The sequence below is a fragment of the Lepidochelys olivacea genome (assembly GCF_965140295.1).
Source record: "Lepidochelys olivacea isolate rLepOli2 genome assembly, chromosome: 24".
NCBI lineage: Eukaryota > Metazoa > Chordata > Testudines > Cheloniidae > Lepidochelys > Lepidochelys olivacea.
This window is the reverse complement of record NC_140434.1, coordinates 7,732,336-7,756,938: the sequence shown is the minus strand read 5'-3', so window position 1 is coordinate 7,756,938 and position 24,603 is coordinate 7,732,336. Positions and strand designations below refer to the sequence as shown.

The window sequence follows — 24,603 nt, the reverse complement described above, 5'->3', positions numbered from 1 at the left end:
GCTCACACACCAAGAAAAGAATTTGGGCAGCTGTAACAGCGCCACCTGCTGTAACAATAGGTATGAAATATCACCCATAAAGTGATTGTGTGGTGGTCTAACTTGCAAATTTAATCTCCTTTTGGGGCATGCCTCAGGATTGCTTATCAGCTCAGCCCTAAAACCTGGATTAAAGGGTGTTTGCGTATTTTATAAATCTGTGTGCAAGTCCTAACAGAAAGATTAATGTGCTTTGTGATCTCTTCAGAGTTTTTTCTTCAGATCCTTCTCTGAGGGTGGGACATCTGACTTAGTTTGGGCTCCACAGCCACTTTTCTCTCTGGAGGGTGGGAGCCAGTGGAAACCGGTGTGTGGTGAGTTGCCTTTTCTTTAAAAAAAAAAAAAAAAAAAAATCAAAGTCTAGTGTCTTCAAGTTCAGCACTCAGCCTGTCCCTTTGCCCCAACATGAGGAGCCAAGTCCGGCATGTTCAGGGTTGTTTACTAGCCTGACTTGAATCTGCATTGCTTTTCCTGATTGACCTCCTAATGCCTTGACTTTTGATGTCATTATGGAGGTGGTGGAATGGGAAGAGCGTTGCTCCAATGCTTTGAGGTTCTCGAACACCAGACTTAAGGGGAGTGTCTTGTTGATATATCATGTGGCAAAGACCCATCAGTCCAGGATTGTCTGTTGCCCACCAGATTCTCAAGAACCGCCTTTGTCCCAGTTTGTTTGTAGGTGCAGGTTTGCTCACTTGGTCCAGAATTTTCACAAGTCTCAGCTTCCATTTAGGCACCAGAACAAGGGCCCGGGGTTGTAACAAGAGCTCAGCATTTCAGAAGCATGTTGTTAATTAACCTTGCCCTTGTTTTCGGTGCCTAAATAAGAGCTGCGATTCTTGAATGCCTGGGCCCCTCTGCTCATCTGGTAACTGTCTGGCCCTTTGCTACTTAAATGCTGTGTGAGTAACTGCAGGTGGTAAACTTCCACCCAGCCAGTTGCAAATTGCGGTGATGGGGCAGGGGAAGAGGGGTTGTGATTGAAAGTTAGTCCCTTCTTGGCTTTTTTTTAATGAGCCTGGAGCTGCATGAAACGCTGTGAGCATCAGTGTGAGTTGTTCTAGGAATTAGCATAACACTTAGGTCCGTGTGTTGGATTCAGCACAAATTAGGCATGGCTTAACTTCAGCACATGCTTTATTGTGTGCCCCTTCATTGGGGTCTGATTTGACCTTAGCAGTTAGAGGGTGGAACCCTTTATGCGGCTGCCTTCTCCTTCAGGTCTTGACTGATCCTACAGAACGCTGTCCTACTCAACCTCCCCTTCCCTGGTCTGTTCTGCAGTTGCTTAAATCTATCTTGGGCAAATGACACTTAGGTGGGGCAGGGGTGTGATGTGTGTTATGCAATTGCATTGTGAAGCTCCACTGATCGCTGCAGGATGTGCCTGCTTCTGTGCTCATTCGGATTGGGATGGCTTTTTTAAATTTTGGATTAATCCCATTTATTATGGCAGTGCCCAAGGGCCAGCTGAGAGGCCCTGTTGTGCTAAGTGTTGGACAAACTCACAGTAGTAGAGCTTACAGTCTAAATAGATTAGATGGGCACAGGGTGAGGGAAGAGGTATCTTCTCCCCCCCCCCCACTAGGGCTGCTGACACTGTATTTCAAAAATAAGGGGCCGTTGTCTTAGCACTCCTGCCTCACCCCTCCTCTCGGTGTCATCATCAATAATAATACTACTAAGCAGTACTCACCTATGTTCACATGGGGTATTTCTTGCTGCTTTTTGCAGCACGTAGCCAGCCACCAACCAGCAGTTATGCTTCTCTGCTGGGGACATTGGCAGTGACTGCGAGCAGGGAGGCTACGCCCTGGGAGTAATGACTGCCCTCTGACAGAGTCCTTTCCTGACCCTGGCCCTTCAGCTCAGCTCCAGGGCATACAGCCCCATCCACTTGCCCTGCCAGACAGTCTGCTCAGGGAAAGCAGATGGGGATGCACGCAAGGGCTGGAGTCAGCAGGAGGCCAGTACTCATGGGTGTACCTTTCCATTCCCCTCCCAACCTTGGCCTGGCCTTTGAGTGTGCCCTGCCTGCTTTCCCTGCACAGCCGCACTGAAGGCCCCCAGTCAGAGGGGAGTGGAAAGAGGCACCCATGAGTACTGGCCGCCTGCTGTTGAAATACTAGAAGGCATCCTGATTGAGTACTGGACAGGCAATTTTCTATGTAAATAAGGGACATCCCTTTTGTAATTCGGGGACTGTTGGAGACCCCCCCCCGCGAGCACAGCCTGTGTGTATGCATGGAGGCATGTCCTGCAGTGATCGCTCTTTCTCTTGCCCAGCTGCTGAGGACAGATCCATTTTGAATAGCCCTATTGAGCACTGGCCCTGGCCGCGCTGTGTATTCATTTAGCCCATGTGCATTCTCCACATGTTGCTTGCACAGCTCTGATAGAGGCCTGGGCAGGGCTATTGTGGCTGCTTTCCAAGCCCGCTTTCCCTTCCCCAGCGCTGTTACCCAGCTGCACCAAGTAGCTCAAATGCCCTGGACCTGATTCTTCATGGTGGACCGCTGGGAGATCTCTGGTTGGGCTGCAGGCCAGGGGTTTTGGTGCAATTGTGCAGTGGAAATGAGCCATGTCTTCTCTCCCCCCCCCCCCCCCGCATTCCTCCCCAGAAAAAGCCCATCCATGCTGGCAGCGTGAAAGCCGGGCTCGCTGCTCTGGTTTGCCGCTCTGCTTTTGATCTCTGCAGTGTGCATACAGCAGCGCAGCGGCTTGGCGGGCTCCCATCTGATTGTTGTAGGGGCTCAAGGAGTGGCTGAAGCGATGGGGCTGAGGACTGAGGGTCATGTGCAAACTGGGCGGGCTTCTTGCTCTCTGTGCAGGGAGTACTCAACCTGGGGCCTGGATTTTCAGAGGTGCAAAGTCTCTGCAGCTGTCCTGGGCTTGCTGTTGCTCAGCACCTCTAGGAGCCAGGTTCTCCCCACATACATGCCAGGATCATCTGGGTTCTGTGTGGATCAGCTGTTGTGGGCTCCAGCTGCAGAAGAAAAAAACAACCCAGGGTTCCCCACCCACTGCAGTCCATTCCAGTTCTCCGATGCCAGGGCAGCCCAGCCGCAGTTACAAGCCCCTTGCCTCTAGCACTGGAGAAGCATCCTGTCATGGAGTGGTCCCGACAGTCCTTTCCAGCCTTAGTCGCAGCCCACAGCCACCCTTGGTGGGCTTGACCATGCCATGCTCTGTTATATTTGTTTCCATTCAGCACCAGGTTCCCCACTTGTCTGCTGCAGCAGCCAGTCCTGCCTACTGCTGCCTTCCGTCAGGCTCCCCACTCCCCTCAGCACTTCCTGCCTGTTTGCTTAGACAGCCTTAGCTGCTGGGGCGCTTCCCCCTCACACAGCCCTTCAGCTGCAGCTGTACTCAGTTAATTGGCACCCTCCATCAGCTCCCTGCCTTCCTTCCAGTTAGGCTCTGGTTAAGAGTCTGGTGGGGATTTGCATTAGCCCCTGACTCAGCACACCCTGTCACACATCCCCTGTGACTGCCACCTCCCAGGTCTTGCACGTGGGGGGGTTGAGGTAATGAGGCTCCCGCAGGTGGGGGTGTGGGAGAACCTTGCTTTGTGTTACTGCTACTCTGGAGAGCTCATGCAGCAATGCTGCCGCCATCCCAACCCCACTGACAGATGGTGGCAGCAACAACCCAGCTTCCTGCCCCTGACGGCGCTGCACTCAGGAATCCTCCCCTTCGCCCTGCTTTGCAGCCCTATTGCTTGCCCTCTACGGCAGTTTTAAGGGGTCCCAATCCTCCTGGCTGCCACGCAGCCTTCGCTCCCACTGACTGGCAGGAGCAGAGAAGGCCCTGCGCCTGCCGGGGACATGCAGCCACTTGGGGGATTGGGCACCAAGGTGCCCAAATGCACCCTGGGTGGGTCTCTGCGCCCAACTCTCCCCCTGAACCTAATCCACGCAGTCCCTAGAATGGCAGGGTGAACACAGAGCTCATCAGCGGGAGAGGATCTCTGTGGCTTGTATGCCTGGCTAGATAGCCACTGCTGTAATCAAGGGGACCCTGCAAAGAAGGGAAAGTCAGGTTAAAATTAACCAAGAGGGAGTGGGGTCTAAGGGTTGGAGCAGGGGACTGGGCATCAGGACTCCTGGGTCCTAATCCCATTTGTGTCACTGGCTCACTCTGTGGCCTTGCACCAGACCACTTACCCTCCTTGTGCCAGGGCTTCCCTAGCTGAACCCTTCTCTGCCCTTTGGAAAATCCAGGGTCAGATGCTCAGCTACGGTAAATGGGTGTGTTCCCACCGACCTCAGTGCAGCTGGAATGTCATAAGACGTTATTAGGCCCCCGTCTCCTTAGTACCTGAGCACCTCATGCTCTATAGTGTATTTATCCTGTCATCCCCCTGTGGGCAGGGGAGTGCCGTTATCCTGTACACATGGGGAAACTGGGGCACAGAGCAGTTAAGTGACTGTCCCAAGCTCACATAGGCAGTGTGGAAGAGCAGGGAGTTGACTCTGACTCTCCCAAGTCCGAGACCAGCGCCCTTCCTCTCCATGCTGCACTGGCTTATCCCAGCTGTGACTCTTGCCCATAGATCCCTGGGGGGACTCTGAGTTCTGTGCCTGCAGGGATGTGGTGTGCGGGCATCCCAGCCCTCCGTAGAACCCGATGCTAGGGGCTGTGTCATTGGTTTCCGAGGGCTGGGAACTTGGTGTGGGGCCATGGCCGTGCCCGGAATGCTGTCTCCTTTGGGACGTTTGCATCAACAGATTGCAACGCTGCTGCTCCTGAGGCTATTCTAGTGCCCTGGGCTCGTCGCGTCCCACTGAGAGAGCTCACGGGCTGCCCCAGAGAGAGCCTGCGCTGAAGAACGTAGCTAGTGCTGTGGGGGGGGAGGGGGGAGAGGAGAGGCGGGGCAGGGTTTATGGGCACTTTCCAGACACCTGGCAGCTCCTGGCCCCCAGCAGTGAACTCTGTTGCACAGGATGGGGTAGAAGGGTCTGTGGGCGGGAATGGGGGCGGGATCTGACTCCTGTGAAAGATCATGCATCCCACACTGCTTCTCTGGGGTGGGACTCTGGATGTCTGGGTTCTATTCACAGCTCTGCCACTGACCTGTTGATGACTTTAGCAAGTGACAGCCCCTCTTCCGCCTCAGGTTCCCCTCCGTTTCCTAATTAGGTTCGACCTGCTCAGTCTCTTTAGACTGCAAGCTCCTTTGGGTGAAGGACCATCTCTCGCTCTGTCTCTGTGCCGTGCCCAGCACAACGGGGCCCTGATCTCAGTTTGCGTCCCAAAGTGCTGCTATAATACACGTAATACCTGTCGCCACCTGCTCTGGGTTGGGCTATTGGCTGCCATTGCGTGTTGGGATGGTGTCACTAGGGTGGCGTGGTTGACGGTGTTTGGTGGTTGTGCAGGGGGCTGTGTGTTGGATCTGCAGTTGTGCTATTGAGCAAGTTTTAATGTGGATCTGCACCCAGATTTCCTTTAATGATGAGACACGCCACTTGATGGGGCAACAACTCTAACTAATCATCAGTGGGGTAGTGGAGGGGGGCTGGTTACTCCGCACCTGGATCATCCGTTTGGTTGGGGTTTTCCCTTTTTTTTTTTTTTTTTTTTTTTTTTTTTTGGTGGTATTATTCAGATGGGTGGGTGCCAGTGGAGGGAGACAGGATTGAGGGTCTAATGGGAGAGGCCAGTGGCTGGGTGTCCAGGGAGTAGGGGGATGGTATGGGATAAGGAGGAAATGGCAGGGCAGAATAAAGGGGCTCAGGTCTGTGTTCGGGGTTAAAAGGGAATGGAGGGAGATGGGTGGATGAGGGGATGGAAAGAGAGCAGAGGGGGAGTGTGATGGACAGGTTAGGGGTAGGGCAGGGAGATGCAGACAGAGGAGGGGAAAGAACCAGGAAGTGAAACTGGCCAGCCCAGCTGTTGGTGTCTGGGCTGTCAGTGGTGCTGGGGGGGAGAAAGCTCTAGAGTTTCGATCTCGGTCACCTCCAGGGTTGATATTTTTCAACCAGCTTTGATTGAGGCACAGGGCCAGCCCCTGCTCTTGGCAGTGCGGGGAGCTGCCATGCTGAGGCTGGTGGCGTGATTCCAGATTTATCCTGGAGTTTAGTGCTGATAAAATCCACCCTCGTGTGCGTGAAGAGGCTGTTTGGTTCAGAACGAATCTGCCCACAATGGTAATGCTTAATACTCTGTGGACACTGCCCATGCTCACCATGGTTCACAGCAGTGCATTCGTGGCTGGATTCCTTCTCATGTGTGCTGCAGGGAAGGGTAAGTGCTAGGGAAATGGTTCACTAGTGCTTCAACGCCCCATGTGCTCTGCTCCCTCCCCCACTGAGCTAAGCTCCACACCAGGCTGCCGAGCGGTGACTGGTTCCTATTGAACAGGTGCACCCTGCAGCCGTGGCCCCACTGTGTCCTTTTGCCTCGGTTCTGTCTCACCCACACCTCAGTCAAGCCTTTTATGGGGGGGCATTCTGGTAGGTGAGGCAGCATGTTGCAGGGAGGGTCCACCTTGCTTGAGTCTGCCCCCAACAGGAGGGACTGCGTGTTGGTGGGGTGGCTGTGCCAGTCTGTCCAGCGGCCCGGGCAGGGTGCCACTTAGCAAAGTCAGTTTCTGGTGAGTTGGCTCCAGGCAAAGCCAGGTGAATATTGGCCTTTTTGGTTACCCACTTTCTGCGCTGGGCAGGTCCTTTGCTCCCCAGTGTCTGTCTGGACTAGAGAGCTGACCTGGGAGAAGGGCCTGGGCTGTCCAAGGCCAGGAGCAGGAGATGGGGTGGGAGATTTGCTTGTCCTTGCATGCTGCCATCCAGCACCAATATGCAGCCACCTCTGGACAGGGGAGGGGCAGCTGTTAAGCTACACCCTAGTGTCTTGTTCCTCTAAGGGGCTTAAAGGATTTTGAATATAGCCCCTTCTGTATTTCCCATGTGGCAAGTGTTAGTTCTTTTCCACAGGCTGGGAAACTGAGGCATAGAGGCAGAAATCAACCTATTACTACTTGTCCTATGCCCAGTGGGGGAGGGATAACTCAGTGGCTTGAGCATTGGCCTGCTAAACCCAGGGTTGTGAGTTCAATCCTTGAGGGGGCTATTTAGGGATCTGAGGCAAAAATTGGGGATAGCTCCTGCTTTGAGCAGGGGGTTGGACTAGAGGACCTCCTCAGGTCCCTTCCAACCTTGATATTCTATGAAAACATTTGATCACCTTCCTTTGTAACAGCCCTTAACATATTTGAAGACTGTTATCAGGTCCCCCGTCTCCTTTTCTCAAGACTAAACTTGCTCAGGTTTTTACCTTTCCTCTTAGGTCATGTTTTTTAAACCTTTTATCGTTTTTGTTGCTCTCTCTCTGGCTTCTCTCCAGTTTGTCCACATCTTTCCTAAAGTGTGGCACCCAGAACTGGATGCAGGCATTACCAGTGCTGAATGTAGCCGGACAATTACCTCGCTTGTCTTACAAACACCACTCCCGTTAACATGCCTCAGAATGATACTAGCCTTTTTCGCAACTGCATCACATTGTTGGCTCTTACTCAATTTGTGATCCACTATAACCCCCAGATCCTTGTCAGCAGTGCTACTACCCAGCCACTTAATCCCCTCTTCGTAGTTGTGCAATTGATTTCTCCCTCCACCCCTTCTTAAGTGAAGTACTTTGCACTTCTCTTTATTGAATTTCATCTTGTTGATTCAGGCCAATTTGTCAAGGTCATTTTGAATTCTAATCCTGTCCTCCAAAGGGTCAGCAACTCCTCCCAGCTTGGTGTCCTCTGGAGCTCCATTATCCTGGTCATTAATGAAAATATTGAATAGTACCAGCCCAGGACTGACCCCTGCATAACCTCACTAAATCTGTCTGTCGTGTGTGTCATGTCATGTGTCCCGCCCCCCCGGTTTGATCCCGAACCATTGATAACTATATTTGAGTATGGTCTTTCAACCAGCTGTGCACCCACCTTTCGCTAGACCACATTTCTGTAGTGTGCAATTGAGGATGCCATGTGGGAAGGTGTCAGAAGCTTTACTAAAATCAAGATATACCACATTTACTGCCTCACGCCATCCACTAGGCCAGTTATCCTGTCAAAGATGAAAATTAGGTTTGTTTGGCATGATTTGTTCTTGGCTATTGCTTATCACCCTGTTACCTTCCAGGTGCTTACAAATTGATTGTTCAATAATTTGTTCCAGTATCTTTCCAGGTATTGAAGTCAGGCTGACTCGTCTATATTTCCCTGGGTCCTCTTTGTTCCCCTTTTTCAAGACCAGTACTGTGTTTGCCCTTCTCCGGTCCTCTTGGACCTCACCTCTCCTCCATGAGTTTTGGAAGATAATTGCTAACAGTTCTGAGATTGCTTCAGCTAGCTTCTTAAGTACCTTAGGGTGAATTTCATCAGGCCCTGCTGACTTGAATACTTGACTAACTTAGCTAAATATTCTTTAACCTGTTCTGTCCCTGTTTTGGCTTGCGTTCCCTCCCCCTTGTTGTGAATATTGTGCTGAGTATCTGGTCACCATTAAGCTTTTTAGTGCTCCATGCTCCCTGTTAAGCTGTAGAGTATTACAACAGCCACAGAGATCACGACCCTGCATGGGCGCAGAGTGAGAGACGGTCCTTGCTCTGATGAGCTCACAGTCCGAATAGCCAAGGCAAAGGCTGGGAGGGAAAGCAGAGGCATACAGGGCAATGACTTGTCTGAGGGCAGTGGCGGAGCTGGCAATAGAACCCAGGTGCCCTGCCGATGCAAGAAGGGGGAAGGTGGATCTTGTGTTTCTCCAGCACTGATGGAGGGCAACAATCTCTGGGGTGAAGCACAGTCCCAGACTGAACTGCATATTATGCAGCCACATGGGGAAGGGGAGTTGTTTAGTGGGTTTCAGCCCTGTTTTGTACAAGCTGCTCACACTGAGATGGGCCTCGACCCAGACACTGGGCAGCCTCCTCTCTCTGGCTTCACTGCCTGGGAGTGGGCTGGACTGGAATCTGTGACATGGAGGCAAACGGTAATCAGGAGACATCCGCTCCGCTTGCACTGAGTTGCTGTCAGAGTGGCAGGGCAGTACCCCTGTATCTGGGAGCCAGCCCCATGGCTGATCTGGAGGGTGGTCTTCTGCACATGCTGGGGTGGGAGGGCGGCAGAGAGCCAGCCTGACAGTCAGCACTGAGAGCCATCTTACCACCCACTGCCTCCAGCTTGAGTCTTGGCCATGCCTGGCTGGTCATATGCCACCAGCCTCTCTGCCGCCCAGGCACTCTCTTCCAGGCTATGCCAGCCCTGTCTTTACCTTGCTGGTTAGCAAGAGATGCGCCCCAGTCCAAGAGGCCCTTTTGAATTGTTCCCCTGGGCCCCTGATGCTCACAGAAATCCCAGCTCCTCTGTCCCCGCAGGAGCAGTGTGCCCTAGTTTACCGTAAACCACTCTGCACTTGTGAGCACTTTTAATAAAACCAAAGCGGTTTATTGGAGAGAGAATAGAGATTTAACTAGAAACAAGAGCAAGCAGTGGAGAGAAAAGGTTGCGATACAAAACAAAACGCAAAGCTGGGTCAGCACTTATCAATAGTTCCCTTTCCTAGCTAATAAAGTCGGGTTCTCCCCAATGTTCAACCTGTTGCAGAAGAACCAGGATCCAAACGTTGGTGAAAACACCCCTGCTCCCAAAGGGGTTTCTTCCTTGACTGGATCCAAAGAGCCCTTCCGTCCTCTGTTAAGACTGAAACAGCGTTTTGTTCCTGTTCACAGCCAGGGCGAGCCCGGGGCTTGTTGCAATCCTCCTTTTTCACCTTTAAGAGGTTTTGATTGTTTGTATGGCGCAAGGCTAAACAAAGGAGCCTTGCATTGCATCACGCGCTAAATAGAGGAGGCATGACAACTCCCTCCTGCCTGCGTGGGCTGTCACCGAGACCTATATCCTGGTGACTATTTTTTTTTTTTTACTGCAAGTCCATAAAGCATACTGTCAGTAGAAATACATTAGTCCTTGCTAGTACCCGTACAGTTGTGAATCTTGACAAGTTATGAGCTTTCTTTAGACACCTTACAGCAAGGGTGGGCAAACTACGGCCCGCGGGCTGGATCTGGCCCACCAGCCATTTTAATCCGGCCCTCGAGTCCTTGCTGGGGAGCAGGGTCTGGTGCTTGCCATGCTCCAGCCGGGGAGCAGGGTCGGGGGCTGTTCCACGCAGCTCCCGGAAGCAGCGGCATGGCCCCGCTCTGCCTCCTATGTGTAAGGGCAGCCAAGGGGTTCCACTCTGCATGCTGCCCCTGCCCCAAGCGCTGGCCCCTGCAGCTCCCATTGGCTGGGAACTGCAGCCAATGGGAACCGCAACCAATGGGAGCTGCAGGGGCAGTGCCTGCGGACGGGGGCAGCATGCAGAGCCACCTGGCCACACCTCTACATAGGAGCCAGAGAAGGGACTTGCTGCTGCTGCTTCTGGGAGCCGCTTGAGGTAAGCGCTGCCTCTAGCCTGTGTCCCTGAGCCTCTAAATCCCCTGATCCCCCTCCTGCTCTCCGAACCCCTCAATCCCAGCCTGGAGCCCCCTCCTGCACCCTGAACTCCTCATTTCTGGCCCCCACCAGAGACCTCCCCCCCCCCCCTACCGCACCCCAACCCCAATTGTGTGAGCATTCATGGCCCGCCATACAATTTCTATTCCCAGATGTGGCCCGCAGGCCAAAAAGTTTGCTCACCCCACCTTATAGCTTACTCTTGGTGGATAAATATCCTGTAAGACATGTTTGGTGTGGTGCGTTTGTCAGGTCTGAGGTGAGAGTTCGCAAAGAGCCAGGGACCCTTTGCCAAGGAGCCTGTGTGTCACAGCCAGGTGCTGCAGTCATCCTGGGGAAAGCCCCTGTCACCCGCTCAGCCTCCTCTATTCTGAGCCCCAGGCAGAATGTAACTGGGTCTCTCACGCGTGGCTGGGATGAGCTGGGCAGGGGGACTAGACGCTGGAACTTTGCATGGAGGTGAGCGAAGGCTAGATGCAGAGCTGGGTGCATTTGTGCTGCTGGCGCCTCCTACTGACGCTGTTTATTTTTACTGCAGTAGCACCTAGGGTCGCCATTCGGGACCCCCTGGCACTAGGTGCTGTACAGACAGAACCAAAAGCCAGTCCCGGCCCCAAAGGACGTACACATCTGGACTTAAGAGAGTGTCTGGACTTGAACGTGGCATGTGACCGGCTGTACATCTGTCCCAACCCTGACCCTTTGCAGCCACTGTAGACCCCATAGCACTTTTCAACCCTCCACACTTGGCATTCCTGGATTTCCCCTGTGATTTCAGTCACATCCAAGGTTCTCTCCTTGCTAAACTGCCGTGTGGTGTTCAAACAGCTGCAGCATTCTGCGCACACACCCATTCTCAGCCCCCCCGGGCCAGCTATGTTCTCACCACTTTCCTCTGTGTCCTTAGCACTGTAGGGCTTACGGTGATTCTCCTCCTGCTCTGGGACAGGCAGGGGCCTGTGCTTTGAGTGGTGGGATCCCAGGGCTGCGAGGGTTGGAGCAGCCGTGATAAGTCATGTGTGTCCATGCTGCTTATTGTAGCTTGGGAGGTGGGAATCCAAGGGTGGAGGCGGGGGCCTTGGTCTTTGTTGCCCAGGGGCATGAGTAGGAGACTCAGGGAACCCTGGGGCATGAATGAGCCACTCCATTTGTCTCTCTCCCCCTGCAGGATGTTCCAGACGTTATACAATTACTTTTGGTGGGACCGGCTCTGGTTGCCAGTGAACCTGACATGGTCGGACCTGGAAGACCAGGATGGGCGGGTCTATGCCAAGGCTTCGGACCTCTACATCACCATCCCCTTAGCCTTCCTTTTCCTCATCGTCAGGCACCTCTTCGAAATGTGAGTACCCTTTGGGGAGGCCAGGTCAGCCTCCGTTCCTGCAGCCTGGCTGGAGCCAGCTGCAAAGAGCTCCCCCTGGCGGACAGTGAGGGAATATCCAGTCCCTAGAGGAAGTTTTGTCTTTAATGCCAGGCAGTTGAGGGCAGATTTTCATAACACTGGGTGCACATTAGGTGCTTCTGCAAACCCAGACCTTGTTAAGGTGCCTGAGCGGTCTAGAAAATCTGGCCGTTCCCAGTTCAAATCCCCACATCCCACTGCCTTCCCAGAGCCAGGAATCCTGACCCCCCTGCTCTAACCACAGACCCCACTCCTTCCCAGAGCTGGGGATAGATCCCAGGGGTCTTGACTCTGCTCTGTCCACTAGACCCCACTCCTCTCTCAGAGCTGGCAGTAGAACCCAGGAGTCCTGACTTCCAGCCCTCTGCTCTAACCCACTAGACCCCACTCCCCATCCAGAGCTGTGAACAAAACCCAGGAGTCCTGAATCTCCCAGTCCAGTGTGTGGGCCATGGGCGCCTTCTGGGCGGTATGGACACTGGATCAGATCCTGATTGGGTGGGACGGGACAAATGAACGGGGGAGAATCTCCTGATTTTACTTGGGCTGTGTCTACACTACGCTTCCGTCAAAATTTTGTCAGTCAGGAGTGTGAAAAAAACTCCTTGACTGACAAAAGTTTTACCAATGGAAAGTGCTGGTGTGGGTAGCATTTTGTTGGTGGGAGATGCTCTCCCGCCAACAAAGCTACTGCCCCTCGTTGGGTGTGGTTTTATTTTGCACTGCGTACCTTACAACGGTATGGCTGTAGCGGCACAGCTAAGGTACACAGTGTAGACAGCATCGTACACACGCTGTCCCTCCCTCCAAAATAGTAAAAAGTCCTAAACCCAGACTGCATGAAGCAGCAGACAATGGACTGCAGGCTGCGACCTGCACTGACCTCTGTGGGAATGAGATAAAGCTTGGTAGATGGTCTCTAACCTCCTAGCTTCTAGGAATACGGAGCATGTGGAGTATATTTATATGCACCCATCCCAGGCCGCACTGCACAAATGCTTGCATTGTGCAGTCCAGCCCCCGATCCCAACTGTCTCAGCAATGCTGGGGGCTGAGGCAGGAACAGCTGGGCCGAGGAATTAAAGAGCAATTTGTTGTATAAACCACTGTCATGGTGACAAACAGAGACCTGAGAACAGAGCTGGCTTTGTTGGGGGATCGGCACAGGCACGTGGGTGGGTGGAGCTCTATCGGGAGCTGCCCGCCTGTGTTGTGTGTGCGCGCCCTGGGTGCTCTATGCCTGTGAGCATCTTGCTGTGATCGCAGCTGGGTGGGAGGAGCAGTGTGAAGCTGGGGGAGGAGGGGGCTGGGTTTCTGTGGGGATGTCTCCCCACATGTTGTCAGTAAATACAAAACCTGTGTGGGATGAAAGCAGGGGCCTTGGACTGGGAAGAAGGGGGCTAGAGATGTTTCTTTTCTGTGTAGCAAAGGGAAGATTCACTTTCCCAGCCTTCGACTTTCTCTTTCTTTCTATCTTTCCTGTCGCCCGTTCTTTTTTTCCTCTCCCCTCAGTTAAAGACATGCTCAGTCTGTCTCTTTGCTTTCATATCATTCACTTCTCTCCCTCTGAGTGTTTCTTCTTCTCTTCCCTCAATTAATTTTTCTTTCACTCTGTCTCCCCAGCCATCAGTTCAGAGCCCCCACTCTGATTTTTAATCCTTTACTTCCCCTGCGCCTGTCAGTCACCTCCATTATGGCAGGTCTTCTGATCAAAACACACACATTGTTGACTTTAACTCTTTGCTCCAACTGCTAGGAGTCAGGACTCCTGGGTTCTGTCCCCAGCTCTGGGACAGGAGTGGGCTTAGAGATTGGGAGACAGGACTCCTGGATTTTGTTCTCACCAACTGTATGACAGGGGAGTGAGTCCAGTCCCTTCTCCGTCCCTCAGTTTCCCCATCTGTAAAATGGGAAGGATGTTAAAGATTCCTCCCGAGCCATCTGCATCCCTTTGGCTCAGGTAGGTTTGCTCTGTCATGTGGGTTTGACTGCCACCTAATGGCCACTGCCCAGCAGAATTCTTGTCAGTGACTTTACAGGCAGCTTTGGAGTTCTGATCTGAGGGCTGTCAGGTTGCAGGAGGGAATTGATTGTCCATATGGATCTGTGTTATGGTAGGGCCTACAGGGCAAGCAGTAATGGGTGTGTCTTTGCCAGAAGCTGCACAAATGTAGGGTGACACACGGTTCCTGCCCTGAAGAGTTATTACCTAATAATTAGGCGTATTATGGTAGCACCTAATAGCCGCATGGTGCCAGGTGCTGCACACACTAATAACTCCTCCTCCTAACTCTTCCGTGGCACTTCCCATCCATAGATCTCAAAGTGCTGTACTCTGGAGAGCCGTGTCCTCCTCCGCCTTGCACAGATGGTGAAAAGCTGTGTGAAAGCCGTGGTGCTCTCCCTTTTCTAGACTGTGGCCCCATCTTATAACAACGCCAGATGGCCACAAAGGGAAGGGCCTCCATGTTCTAAAGCATTATTCTAACCATGTGTTTTCTGCCTGTGTTCCCCATTCCTCTCCCCCGCTTCGCCCCACCCCCAGATATGTGGCTACCCCACTAGCCGGGCTTTTGAATGTCAAGGAGAAGATCCGATTAAAAGCCACCCCGAATCCCGTGCTAGAAAAGTTCTACGCTTCATCCACAAAACACCCCAAACAGGTACAGCGCGTGCCACCGGCAGGGGGGACGGGTCGACACGACGTGTGTTGCCTGTGACAGGCATGGTGCTGGTATTGCACCCGGGTGCTGTGGGTCAGGTGCCCGGGCTGCCCTCTCCCACCTGGGGTCTCTGGGAGCTGATCTGTACGGGGCTAGCCAGGCGGCTGGGGCATTAATGTGATGGTATTAAATGAATCTGGCTCTGTGTGTTGGAAGAAACCGGGAGGCAAGTTGAGGAGCGAAGTGGCTGCATTTAGCGCTCGGGGGCGCTTTTGCATGCGGCTTTAGCGATGCAGGGGCTAAAGCACTGGTCTTTCCCCCCGGTGGGGTGGGGGTCCATTCCTGATCATTACAGGCACTCTGCCTCATCCCCAGTAGGTAGCTGGCCAGAATGGCAGCCTGTGCCCTGGGGGGTTCCCAGAGCTGGCATAACAGGGAGGAGGTACAAGGCAGGATTGAGGGGCATTGGCACAGCTGCTGGGGCAGAGGGGGAGCCCCGGGCTGGATTAGCAGGGGGGGATGCAGGTTGGGATTGAGGAGCCTAAGGCTGGGATAGCAGGGGGCTGCCGGGTAGGAGTGAGGGGCACCGGCAGAGCTGGGGGTGTCAGGAGTTGGGATAGCATGGGGATGTGGGTCAAGAATGAGGGGCCTGGGCAGAGCTCTGTGTGGGGTAAACCCAGAGCTGGGCTAGCCAGGGTGGGTTGGGATTGAGGGGCCCCAGCAGAGCGGGGTATGCGAGGCTAACAGCCTGTGGGTCAGGATTGCAGAGGAGCTAGTACCCTGCACTTGTCGCTTTCAGCTTCTCACTCTCTCATGCACCTGCGCCCCCCAGCCCTTGTGGCCACTGGCTCTGAAGGCTCAAAACAAACCCGTTTTCGGCTCCCTGGGCCTGGCTGCGCAGTAACAGCGGGCTGTGGCTGCAGTGGGTGTAGACGGACCCGCTTTAGCGAGCTCAGGAGCAGCGAAGCTGCAGCAGCACCAGCTCAGGGCCAGTCTGGGCCCCCAGAGTTGCTCATGGGCTAGATGCCCCCACCCGGCGTCTTCGCTATGGTCAGTACCTGAGCTCATGAGACCAAAGCAAGCCTGGGTAGCTCCACGCAAGCTGCCATTCCACAGCCCTGATTATCAGGCAGACGCCCTCTGCTTCCCCTGGCATGAGTGGCTCCTGTCTCCCACTGACCACCCTGTGGCCTGGTCTTGGGGCCCAGCCAGCCCCTGGGTCACCCTGGCATCCGGTCACTGCCCCGGGTCTCTCCCCTCCCAGGGCGACGTCGAGATGCTCTCCAAGAAGAGCGGCTGCATGGTCCGGCAGGTGGAGCGCTGGTTCCGACGCAGGCGCAACCAGGACAGGCCCAGCTTGCTCAAGAAGTTCCGGGAGGCCAGGTAAGAGCCTGGTGCCGCTCGCCCAGCTGTGCAACAGCGACCCTGTCGCACCCTGGTGTCTGCAGCACCCCCTGCAGCCCATCTCTCTGAACTCGGGACCCCCTTGTGCTCTCTGCTGAGCTGGGCACCGTGGGGCGGACCCGGGGCTCTCGCTGTAATGAGACCCGGCAGGGGTTGGCAGGTGGGTGGTTCTCCAGTGGTAGTGAAGGGAGCATCTGTGGGCTGTGAGTGCTGGAACGGCAGCGTGGGGGGCCCCGGGAGTCCATTTGGGGTGATCCCCTTAAGTCCATAGTGCCCTGTCACCCCCATGCGCTGCCATCAGAACTGAGCAGGCAGGTTGGGGGAGGGAGTGCGTGGGAGTGGAAGAGGCTGTTCCCTCCCCAGCCCAGGCTGGTGAGCGCTGCTTCTGAGCCCAGCTCGGCTCTGAGCACGGCTCCGGCTCCAGCTTCAAGGCAAGAGGGTGACAGGATTGAGGGGACTCTTAAAACCCAGCAGCTGCAAGGCTAGCTCCTTCCCCTCTCCAGTTTTCTCCCAGGGCATAGGACAAGGCTCCGTCCCTGCTAGATCGCGAGAGAGGCACAGAAAGGGTCCCCCGTGACCCAGACGGACGCTTCAACCCTGTGTCCCCTGGGCCGGCTCGCTCTGGAGCTCCCAGCGTCTGGGGCTCCCTACTGGCCCTGCCCATGATGTGTTCTCTCTCCCCTTCACCCTGCCCCGGGCTCCTCTGTTGAGAATCATCTGCTTCCTTTTTCCAGTTGGCGATTCACCTTTTACCTTATTGCTTTCATTGCTGGCATGGCCGTCATAGTGGACGTAAGTAAGATCTGCCGTTTTGACCCCTTCCCGGTCTCTCACCCCATCCTGGCCAAGCTGCCCTGCTAACCTCTACCGTGTCTCCCCCGTCCCGCTTTTCCTCACAGAAGCCCTGGTTCTACGACTTGAAGGAAGTGTGGAAAGGGTACCCGATCCAGGTGAGTCCAGCATGCGCCTGCTGTTCGGGTTAGCGCCGCTGGACAGAGAGAGTCCTGGCTCAGTTCAGGCTCCAGCATAGCTGCCCACGCAGCACGGGCTCCCTGCTTCATTGGGACGCGCGTCCATTGGTGCATGGGCTCCGAAGTCAGGATGGTTACCTGGCAACTACTTGGTGGATAACATCTACTTGGAGGGAGTTCTAAGGAATTGCTGGGATAGTGCAATATGTGGCCTGTGGCCATCTAGAAATCCAGGGTGATGTCAAGGCTCAGATCCTCCTGCTTCCAAAGCTCAGGTCCCTGCTGCTTGAGCTACTAGAGAATCCTCATTAGTTCTGTGCAGAATTGGGCTTATGACACACAGTGGTGCCATTCTGATCCCATCCAGCAGAGGGCGCGCACGCATGCTTCAGCAGAGCATTGTGACGATTCGCTCTCTGTCCCCCTTTGCCTTGCAGACCACGTTGCCGTCGCAGTACTGGTACTACATGATTGAGCTGTCGTTCTACTGGTCCCTGCTCTTCAGCATCGCCTCCGACGTGAAGCGCAAGGTAGGCTGTCTCTTGCGGGCCCGGCTGTGCAGGAGGCAGGGGTCTCTGGGAAGGCGGGGGGCTGGATGGAGATCCATGTGCATCCCCAGTCCCGGGCTGCTGCTGAATGGGGATGAGATCTGGTGGCTGTGGGCTGCTCCTACCGACCCTGTGGGGCTCTGGAGAGAATCCCCTCTGCCCTGATCAGTTCTAGGCCTCCAGGACATGGGAGGGAAGGGTCTGCTGGGGTCAGAGGGCTTCTACTTGGGGCTGCCTCCACTAGCTCCATAGGGCGAGCGATGGCCCCCAAACCAGCCCTGGTACTAGGAATGTGGCCCTTCCCCCACTAAATGGGTGTAGTTGCTTGGTGATCCCCAGGTAGCCCCTCTCCACCTCCCGGATTGGGATATTGCATGGGATTCTGTGTCCAGGGCTGGGGGTGTCTGGGCAGGGCTGGGGGAGTGAACAGCTTGGCAGTGCTGGGCAGGGAGGGTCTGGTGTGTTTGGGGATGGGGCAGGGGTAGGAGGTTTGGCAGGGCAGGGCCTGGTGTATCTGGGGCAGGAGGGGCTGGGCTGGGGTCTGACCCCTCCTCTTGTGTGTTGCGGGGCTTAATCCCTTCCTTTCCCCTCCCCCCTCTTCCCGGCAGGACTTCAAAGAGCAGATCATCCATCACGTGGCCACCATCATCCTGATCAGCTTTTCCTGGTTCGCCAATTACATCCGGGCGGGGACGCTGATCATGGCCCTGCATGACTCTTCCGACTACCTGCTGGAGGTGAGCCGGGTGGGGGGAGCAGCGCGCAACCCCCCACCCAGTCCCTGCGGCTCTTCCCCATGGCTGATGCACCATACAACCACCATGCCAGTGAGAGCAGACCCCCTGGCGCCCCCATGGAGCCAGTGGGACTCACTCCCATGGGGTGTGGGGGCTGCCCCACTGAGCCCAGCACAGAACCCAGGAGTCCAGAGACTCATCCCTGGTCTATTTGGACTCTGAGTGCCTTGGGGCAGGGGACAGTGTCTCACTCTGTATCTGGGCAGCACCTGGCACATGGGGACCTCTGGGTGCTTCAGCACTACACCTGATGCGAAATGGATGACTCTGCGTTTCATTAAGAGACGTCCATCGTCGGGAGCTGGGGGCTACTCTCCAGACGCAAGCCCTGCCTGAAAACCAAACCATGCAGCTGCTGTTAGCAGTGCCGCTCTACCTTAGAGCGTAGAGGTTCCAGCTAAGAGCAGGACCCTGTTGTGCGAGGTGCTGTATGTACAGAACGAGACCTGGCCCCTGCCCCAAGGAGCTCCCAGTCGAGACTGACGAGGGGTGGGAGAGCCCCCGAGAGACGCAGTGACTCATCTGAGTCTCCCAAGGCCCACGCTCTGCCCCCTCCCACCCCTCAAAGGCATTGCAGCTTACTGTGGCTTTGGCCTCTCGCCCCCAGTCTGCCAAGATGTTTAACTACGCCGGCTGGAAGAACACCTGCAACAACATCTTCATCGTGTTCGCCGCCGTCTTCATCGTCACGCGCCTCGTCATCCTGCCCTTCTGGTGAGCGAGCCTCTGACCGTGGCCACCGGGCGGCTGCTGCTGCCAGGCCTGGGACAGCATTGCAGGCAGTGGGGCGGAAAAGCTGGCCGTCGGATGATGTTCCACGAGGCCAAGCTGTTGCATTTCGTGTACCTGGCAGAGCCAGGAATAGAACCCAGGGCTCCTGAGAGCCAGGGTGGCCCTCTAGCCACTAGGCCATGCTGCCAATTTTGCTTCTGAGCAGGGTGAACCAGGAGGGTTGCGTAGCCGCCTCACTTTCAGTACAGTGGTCTCCTGTGCTCTCCTGTAGGATCATGCACTGCACGGTGGTCTATCCTCTGGACCTGTACCCGCCCTTCTTCGGCTATTACTTCTTCAACTTCATGATGGTGGTACTCCAATCGCTGCATGTCTTCTGGGCGTATCTCATCATCCGCATGGCCCACAAGTTCATAACTGGAAAGGCAGGTTCACTCTCTCTGGTGGGGAGGGAGGGTGTTTTTGTTTGTTTCCAGGTCACCCTTCGCTTACATTGGAACCCAGGGGCCAGGAGGGAAGCAAAGGGAAGCCACCTCTCTGGGGAGGATGGGGAAGTGGAAGAGATCAGCAATTTTTAAGACCGGCTTGGGGGCCTTTTCTTGTCTTGGTTAATGGAGACAAATAACACGATAAACACCCTAGTCCACATTGTAGGGTTGTTGGTTTGTTTGTGGTGCAACAGTGCAGAGATTCCTGTCAGAGGAGCAGAGGGGTGGGGGGCTGTGAGTGAGGGCGGGGGTGTTGGTGAGCACTGGGGCCTCTATTGCCTTTTTGAGGATAGAGAAAAACCTTTGGTCCAGATCTTCAGTAATGCAGGTGCCTATCTCCCACTGATTCCTATGGGAATTAGGCACTTCAATACCTATGAGGATCTGGGCCTTGGGGATTTAAGCAGCAGCATGATTTGAGGTGCCTGTGTCACATCCCAGGGCATCCAGACCGGGTAGGGCCACATGCTGGGTGGTGGCTCTAGGGGAGGTCAGCTCTAGTAACGGGAGAAGTTCACTAGGGCAACAGCATGGAGCGGGTAGAGGCAGGGAGAAGCCAGAGCTCAGCAGCGAAGCCCTGGAGCGAATCTAGGGAAGGCAAGGCAGTAGGGGGTCAGTGAGCCCTGGGGTAAACGGAGAGGGGGCCTTTCACATCGCGGTTGCGAGTGCAAACTCTGTCCCAGGCAGTGGCTGTTATCATCTAAAGCGTGTGCGGTGGCCCTTGTGTGGGAGGATTTCGCCCAGTTCCCAGTCAAGTGCCTGGCTCACAAAGCTACCTCTGCAGATGGCACTAATGGAGGAAGGGCAGGGCTGTGGATGGAGTGGGCCTCAGACAGGGAAACTAAGGCACAGAAGCAAAACTGATCTCGCAGATAGTCAATGGCAGCGCTAGGAACAGACCCCAGGAGTCCTGACACCCAGTCCCACTCCGCTCTAGCCTGCTTGCCCCGTTTCACTTTGATTCATGAAGCCCCTTTCTTTTCGATCCCCCCAGGTGGTGGAAGACGAGAGGAGTGATCGCGAAGAGACCGACAACACGGAAGAGGAGGAAGTGACGAAGAACGGGCCCCTTTCCAACGGGCACCCCGTCCTGAACAACAACCACCGGAAAACTGATTGATTTTAGGCACACGTGGAGGTGTTGCCAGCTTGCCGCCCGGCCCCACCACCACGGGCGTGAGCTGAGAAGGCCAAAACTTTAAGAGAACTTCAGCTTCCACCCTGCCACCAAGAGTAGTGCCAGGGTCTCCCTCCTGTCCCCTATAAATAGTTACTCCCCCTCTTCTCCCAAAACTGATCTAGTGGAAGGAAATAGCTGACCCATCTAGGGGGGAGGCTAAAGGCATGGATCCTGGAGTGGCAGCACCAACCTACACGTGTGCTTAGAATACATCATTTGAGGTCAATTTTCTTTCCTATCGCTGCAGATGGAAATGTGCCAACTTTGTGGGGGGGGAGGGGTGGTAGCACTTTGTGCCACCGCCATACAGTAGCGTCCTTTCTCTCTGTATCCTCACCCAGCTGCCTTAAAACCAAACTGGGATGCAAGGATTCCCTTCTGCAAGACTATCTGGCCCCATCCCCAACTCTAGGGGCATAGTGGAAGGCACAGCCAGATTGCTATGTGAGGGAGAGATGGCAAATTGCTCTCACTTTTTTTGTGTTTTTACACACACACACAGAGAAAGCTGGCGCCAGTTCCTTCCCAGTCTGTTTTATTGGTGAGGTATGGTTTCATTGCCTCTCTAGTCGCTTTTTTCTCACCTCTCAAGTTTCTGGAAGGGAATTCCCTAGCTGTGTTGCTGGTGGAAATAACGCACAAAAAGCGGAAGTCTGTTGTCTCTTTAATGTCCTCTGAGGGTTTGGATTCAATTGCAAAGACTCGCTCATTCCCCTTTGTTGGGTTTTTTTTAAATGACTGCAAGCCCTCTCCCCAAACTCCTTTCCAGCTGCAGAGGAAATTGTAGTGTTTCCCATGCAGAAGGGGCATAGAATTTTGCTTTCTTGGGTAATAGTAAAACCATGAAATCAAAGCCTAGGCAGGCCAGAGACTGTCCTGTCAGTTTCAGCTCTGCCTCTTAGCTAAGTGGATTCCTGCAGTTCAGGCCCTTCTGGGAGCCTTTTGCTCAGCTGCAGAGTGAAGGAGTTCAGGGACTAAGATGAAGGGGTCTAGTTTTGAAAGAAGACCCTGGTCCCCATTTTGACTTTGCTACTTGCCACAGTTAGTGAATGGAGGTCAAAGCTTTGGCGGCTGGCTCCCCAGCGTGACCGAAATGTGCCCATTGCGCCCAGAAAAGCAAAGGAATTGGGGGAGCAGGCAGGAAGAGCAGCCAGAATGAATTTGTGCTCTGTTTACAGCTCACCACCACAGTAACAGACTTGTGGGATCAGGTGACATTTGTTCTACCAGGGGGGAGGCTAGATTAAGTAGATGAAGGTCTGGGTATTAATGGCTGATTTAATAGACACTATGGAATACTTGCTGGAAGGAAGCTGTGTGGTTTAGACATGCTCCCTCATACCTATTTCGGTGGGATTTAATACGTCCCGTTGTGTTGCTCTATGAGAATTGGTCCTGATCCCCCTTAAGAACAATCTATTCCACTTCCCTTCTAACGTGCTGCTCCCCCCTCTGCCCAGGCTGTAAATCAACACATGAATTTACAACTGAATTTTTTTCCTATTTATTTGTTTTAAAGCGAGGACTAAGTACAAAGAGGAACTGGAGCGCAGAGAGCCTTCCCTGTAAACCCAGATTTGGTGGGGGCTGAAATGCTGAAGGCATTAAAACTTTCCAGGCTAGACAGAGGGGTTGGAGAAAAGGACCATTAACCTAACTTCAGACCAAAATGTTGTTTTTTTAAAAGTTAAAATTTATTAAAAGTTAAATAAAACTAAAACTTCTGTAAAAACAGGCGTGGTGTTTTCTGTGGGGAGTGTCACCCTTTTCCCACCCCGCCCATCTGAGGGGTTTGGATCAGTATGAAATGCACAGCTTTTCTATCAGCTGTGCTAGGCTTGCAAGACTTGAGCTGGTGTGGTTTTCACAGGTGGTTTTCCTTGTGGTGGTAACATGGTCACTACAATAGCAGGGATCAGCTCCCATTTTTAAGGCATCAAAATAAGCAGCCAGATTTTCAAAAGCACTCAGCATGCTGGGTTTTGAGGTGTCCTGGAAACCTGGATGAGGCCACTGGGAGGTGTGGGGAATTTTTGAAAGTCTGGCCTTTAGTTAAGAGCTTGAACACTTGGGGGAACCAAGCCCAGAATGTGGGTTCAGAACTTCATATGCTTTCTACTGCCCTACTTTTAAACACAACTGGCCTCCCACTTCCTAGAAAAGCCACCTGCTACAGCCCTCTGAGGTTGCACGGTTGAAATACTAGTGTGGCTACTGGCAGCTGTTCCTACAGGCAGCTTGGGAGGAACCAGCTGCTGATTTAACCCTGCTATTAATAGCACTTATCTATTAGCATTGCAAGATTCCCATGCAGCCCCTCAAAAGGACAGACGGGATGAGCTTTCAGATGTCCGAGGAAAGGTAATTACTTTAAAATCCAATGTCAGACTCTCTCCCCCCATTAGCAAGGGTGGAGTCCCTTTTCTCCACATGTGTGTAGTACCTCTGCTCAGGAGTGACCCCCTTTGCTGCTCCAGGGAACCTCCGTTCCCATGACCCATTCGTTTCATTGACTAGCTCAGTAGAGGGGGCCTGCACTGATGCTCTTTGTAGCTCTGTGCCTTGTGGGGTGGTGATGGTCTGACCCTGAGCTGGCTTGTACGTGCCCCTGCAGGCTGGAAAGGGGGGAGCAACCGGAACAGTGTACTTCCCCTAGCTTGGTTCGCTCATGATCACCATGAACTCAGACTTGCCCGTGGCCTTTGCGGTTTGACAGCTGGTGCCTAGGGATCTCCTCTAGATGCTGTGGCAGGTGCCATGTGCTGATTGGGCACTATCACCTCACGAATCTGCCAGAACCACCCAAGGTCCAATGTGTGTTAAGCTAAACCTGCTGCTCTAGGCGGAGTTGAGTAGAACCTGCTATGGGTTTAGGACACAAGTGCATCCCTTTGTAAGTGCAGTTTAGTTTGAGACCCTGACAAGGAAATCACTCAACCCCTTTGGATGTGCAGGGACTTGGACAGGCTACACCGCCTACACCTGTAAAAAGAGGCCTGAAATTACACATCTGCTTTAAGGAAAGGAGCCACTTCTAGCTTCACCTGCAGCCATAACCCTTTGGTCTTGGAAGGCTGAGACTGGCCCCTGAGAAACCCCATGAGCAGGTCAAAATAGACACCACAGCGGCTCAAGCTTACTCCTGCCAGTGTCAGCTGGAGCCTAGCAGTAGATATTTGTCCCTGCTAGCAGCCCATGCCACCCTAGATTAAGCTCTTCATGCAAACCTGCAGCTGCCACTAGATGCACCCACATCTTTACAAATGTTCTCTGAGCAGATATTTTTAGATTTGTTTCCAATGTGAGCAACATGCCCTGGCATCTCTAGCCACAGGGAAAGCTGGGTGAAGGAATTTGACAATGAGCCCTGAGGGGGCTAGTTGTCATGCAAAGCTCTCAAAGACAGTGTGCCTTCACCTGGCCCAGGGCAGGCAGCATAGTGTGTTAGAGTCCTGGCCCTGTAGAAGACTTAGTCTGCTATTTGATGTAGCTATAACTTAACCCTAGAACAATCCTCAGCTGTATAACTGAGCACCAGCCTCCTAAAACTGTGGTTTTGTGCCCTTGCTTCCTCTACTGAGACAGGGTGAGAGAAGTTGGTCCCATAAACTATTACTCACCTGCCTTGACACACACATACCCTGGAACCAACATGGCTACTCCAGTTACAGCAAGTAAGGGCCTTGTACCAGTTTTGGTCTGGCTCTACTGAAGCCTGGGGAGTTATGGGCCAGATTTAATCACACCTGCTTTGAGTATTTTATACACACTGGTAGGTGCTACATCCCTTCCTCCAGTGAAGTTTGATCATATTTCCTCCATGCCTATATCATCTGGGAGCAGCTGTACAGAAGCCTTACAGACCTGGGTTTGTTCACTAACCAACAAGT

General features: G+C 53.8%; 1 protein-coding gene across 1 annotated transcript in view; it reads left to right on the top strand.

Annotated features, from left to right (window-relative positions):
• Positions 1-22,445, top strand: part of CERS2 (ceramide synthase 2) — a 48,758-nt gene extending 26,313 nt beyond the window's left edge. The window contains exons 2-11 of the mRNA XM_084613563.1: positions 11,697-11,870; positions 14,476-14,593; positions 15,858-15,976; positions 16,732-16,789; positions 16,897-16,947; positions 17,406-17,498; positions 18,125-18,253; positions 18,921-19,027; positions 19,317-19,470; positions 20,528-22,445. Of these exons, the coding sequence (XP_084469689.1) occupies positions 11,698-11,870; positions 14,476-14,593; positions 15,858-15,976; positions 16,732-16,789; positions 16,897-16,947; positions 17,406-17,498; positions 18,125-18,253; positions 18,921-19,027; positions 19,317-19,470; positions 20,528-20,653 (1,128 nt within the window). The 5' untranslated portion in view covers position 11,697 and the 3' untranslated portion in view covers positions 20,654-22,445. The remainder of the gene's footprint in view (positions 1-11,696; positions 11,871-14,475; positions 14,594-15,857; positions 15,977-16,731; positions 16,790-16,896; positions 16,948-17,405; positions 17,499-18,124; positions 18,254-18,920; positions 19,028-19,316; positions 19,471-20,527) is intronic.
• Positions 22,446-24,603: the final 2,158 nt, after the last annotated feature.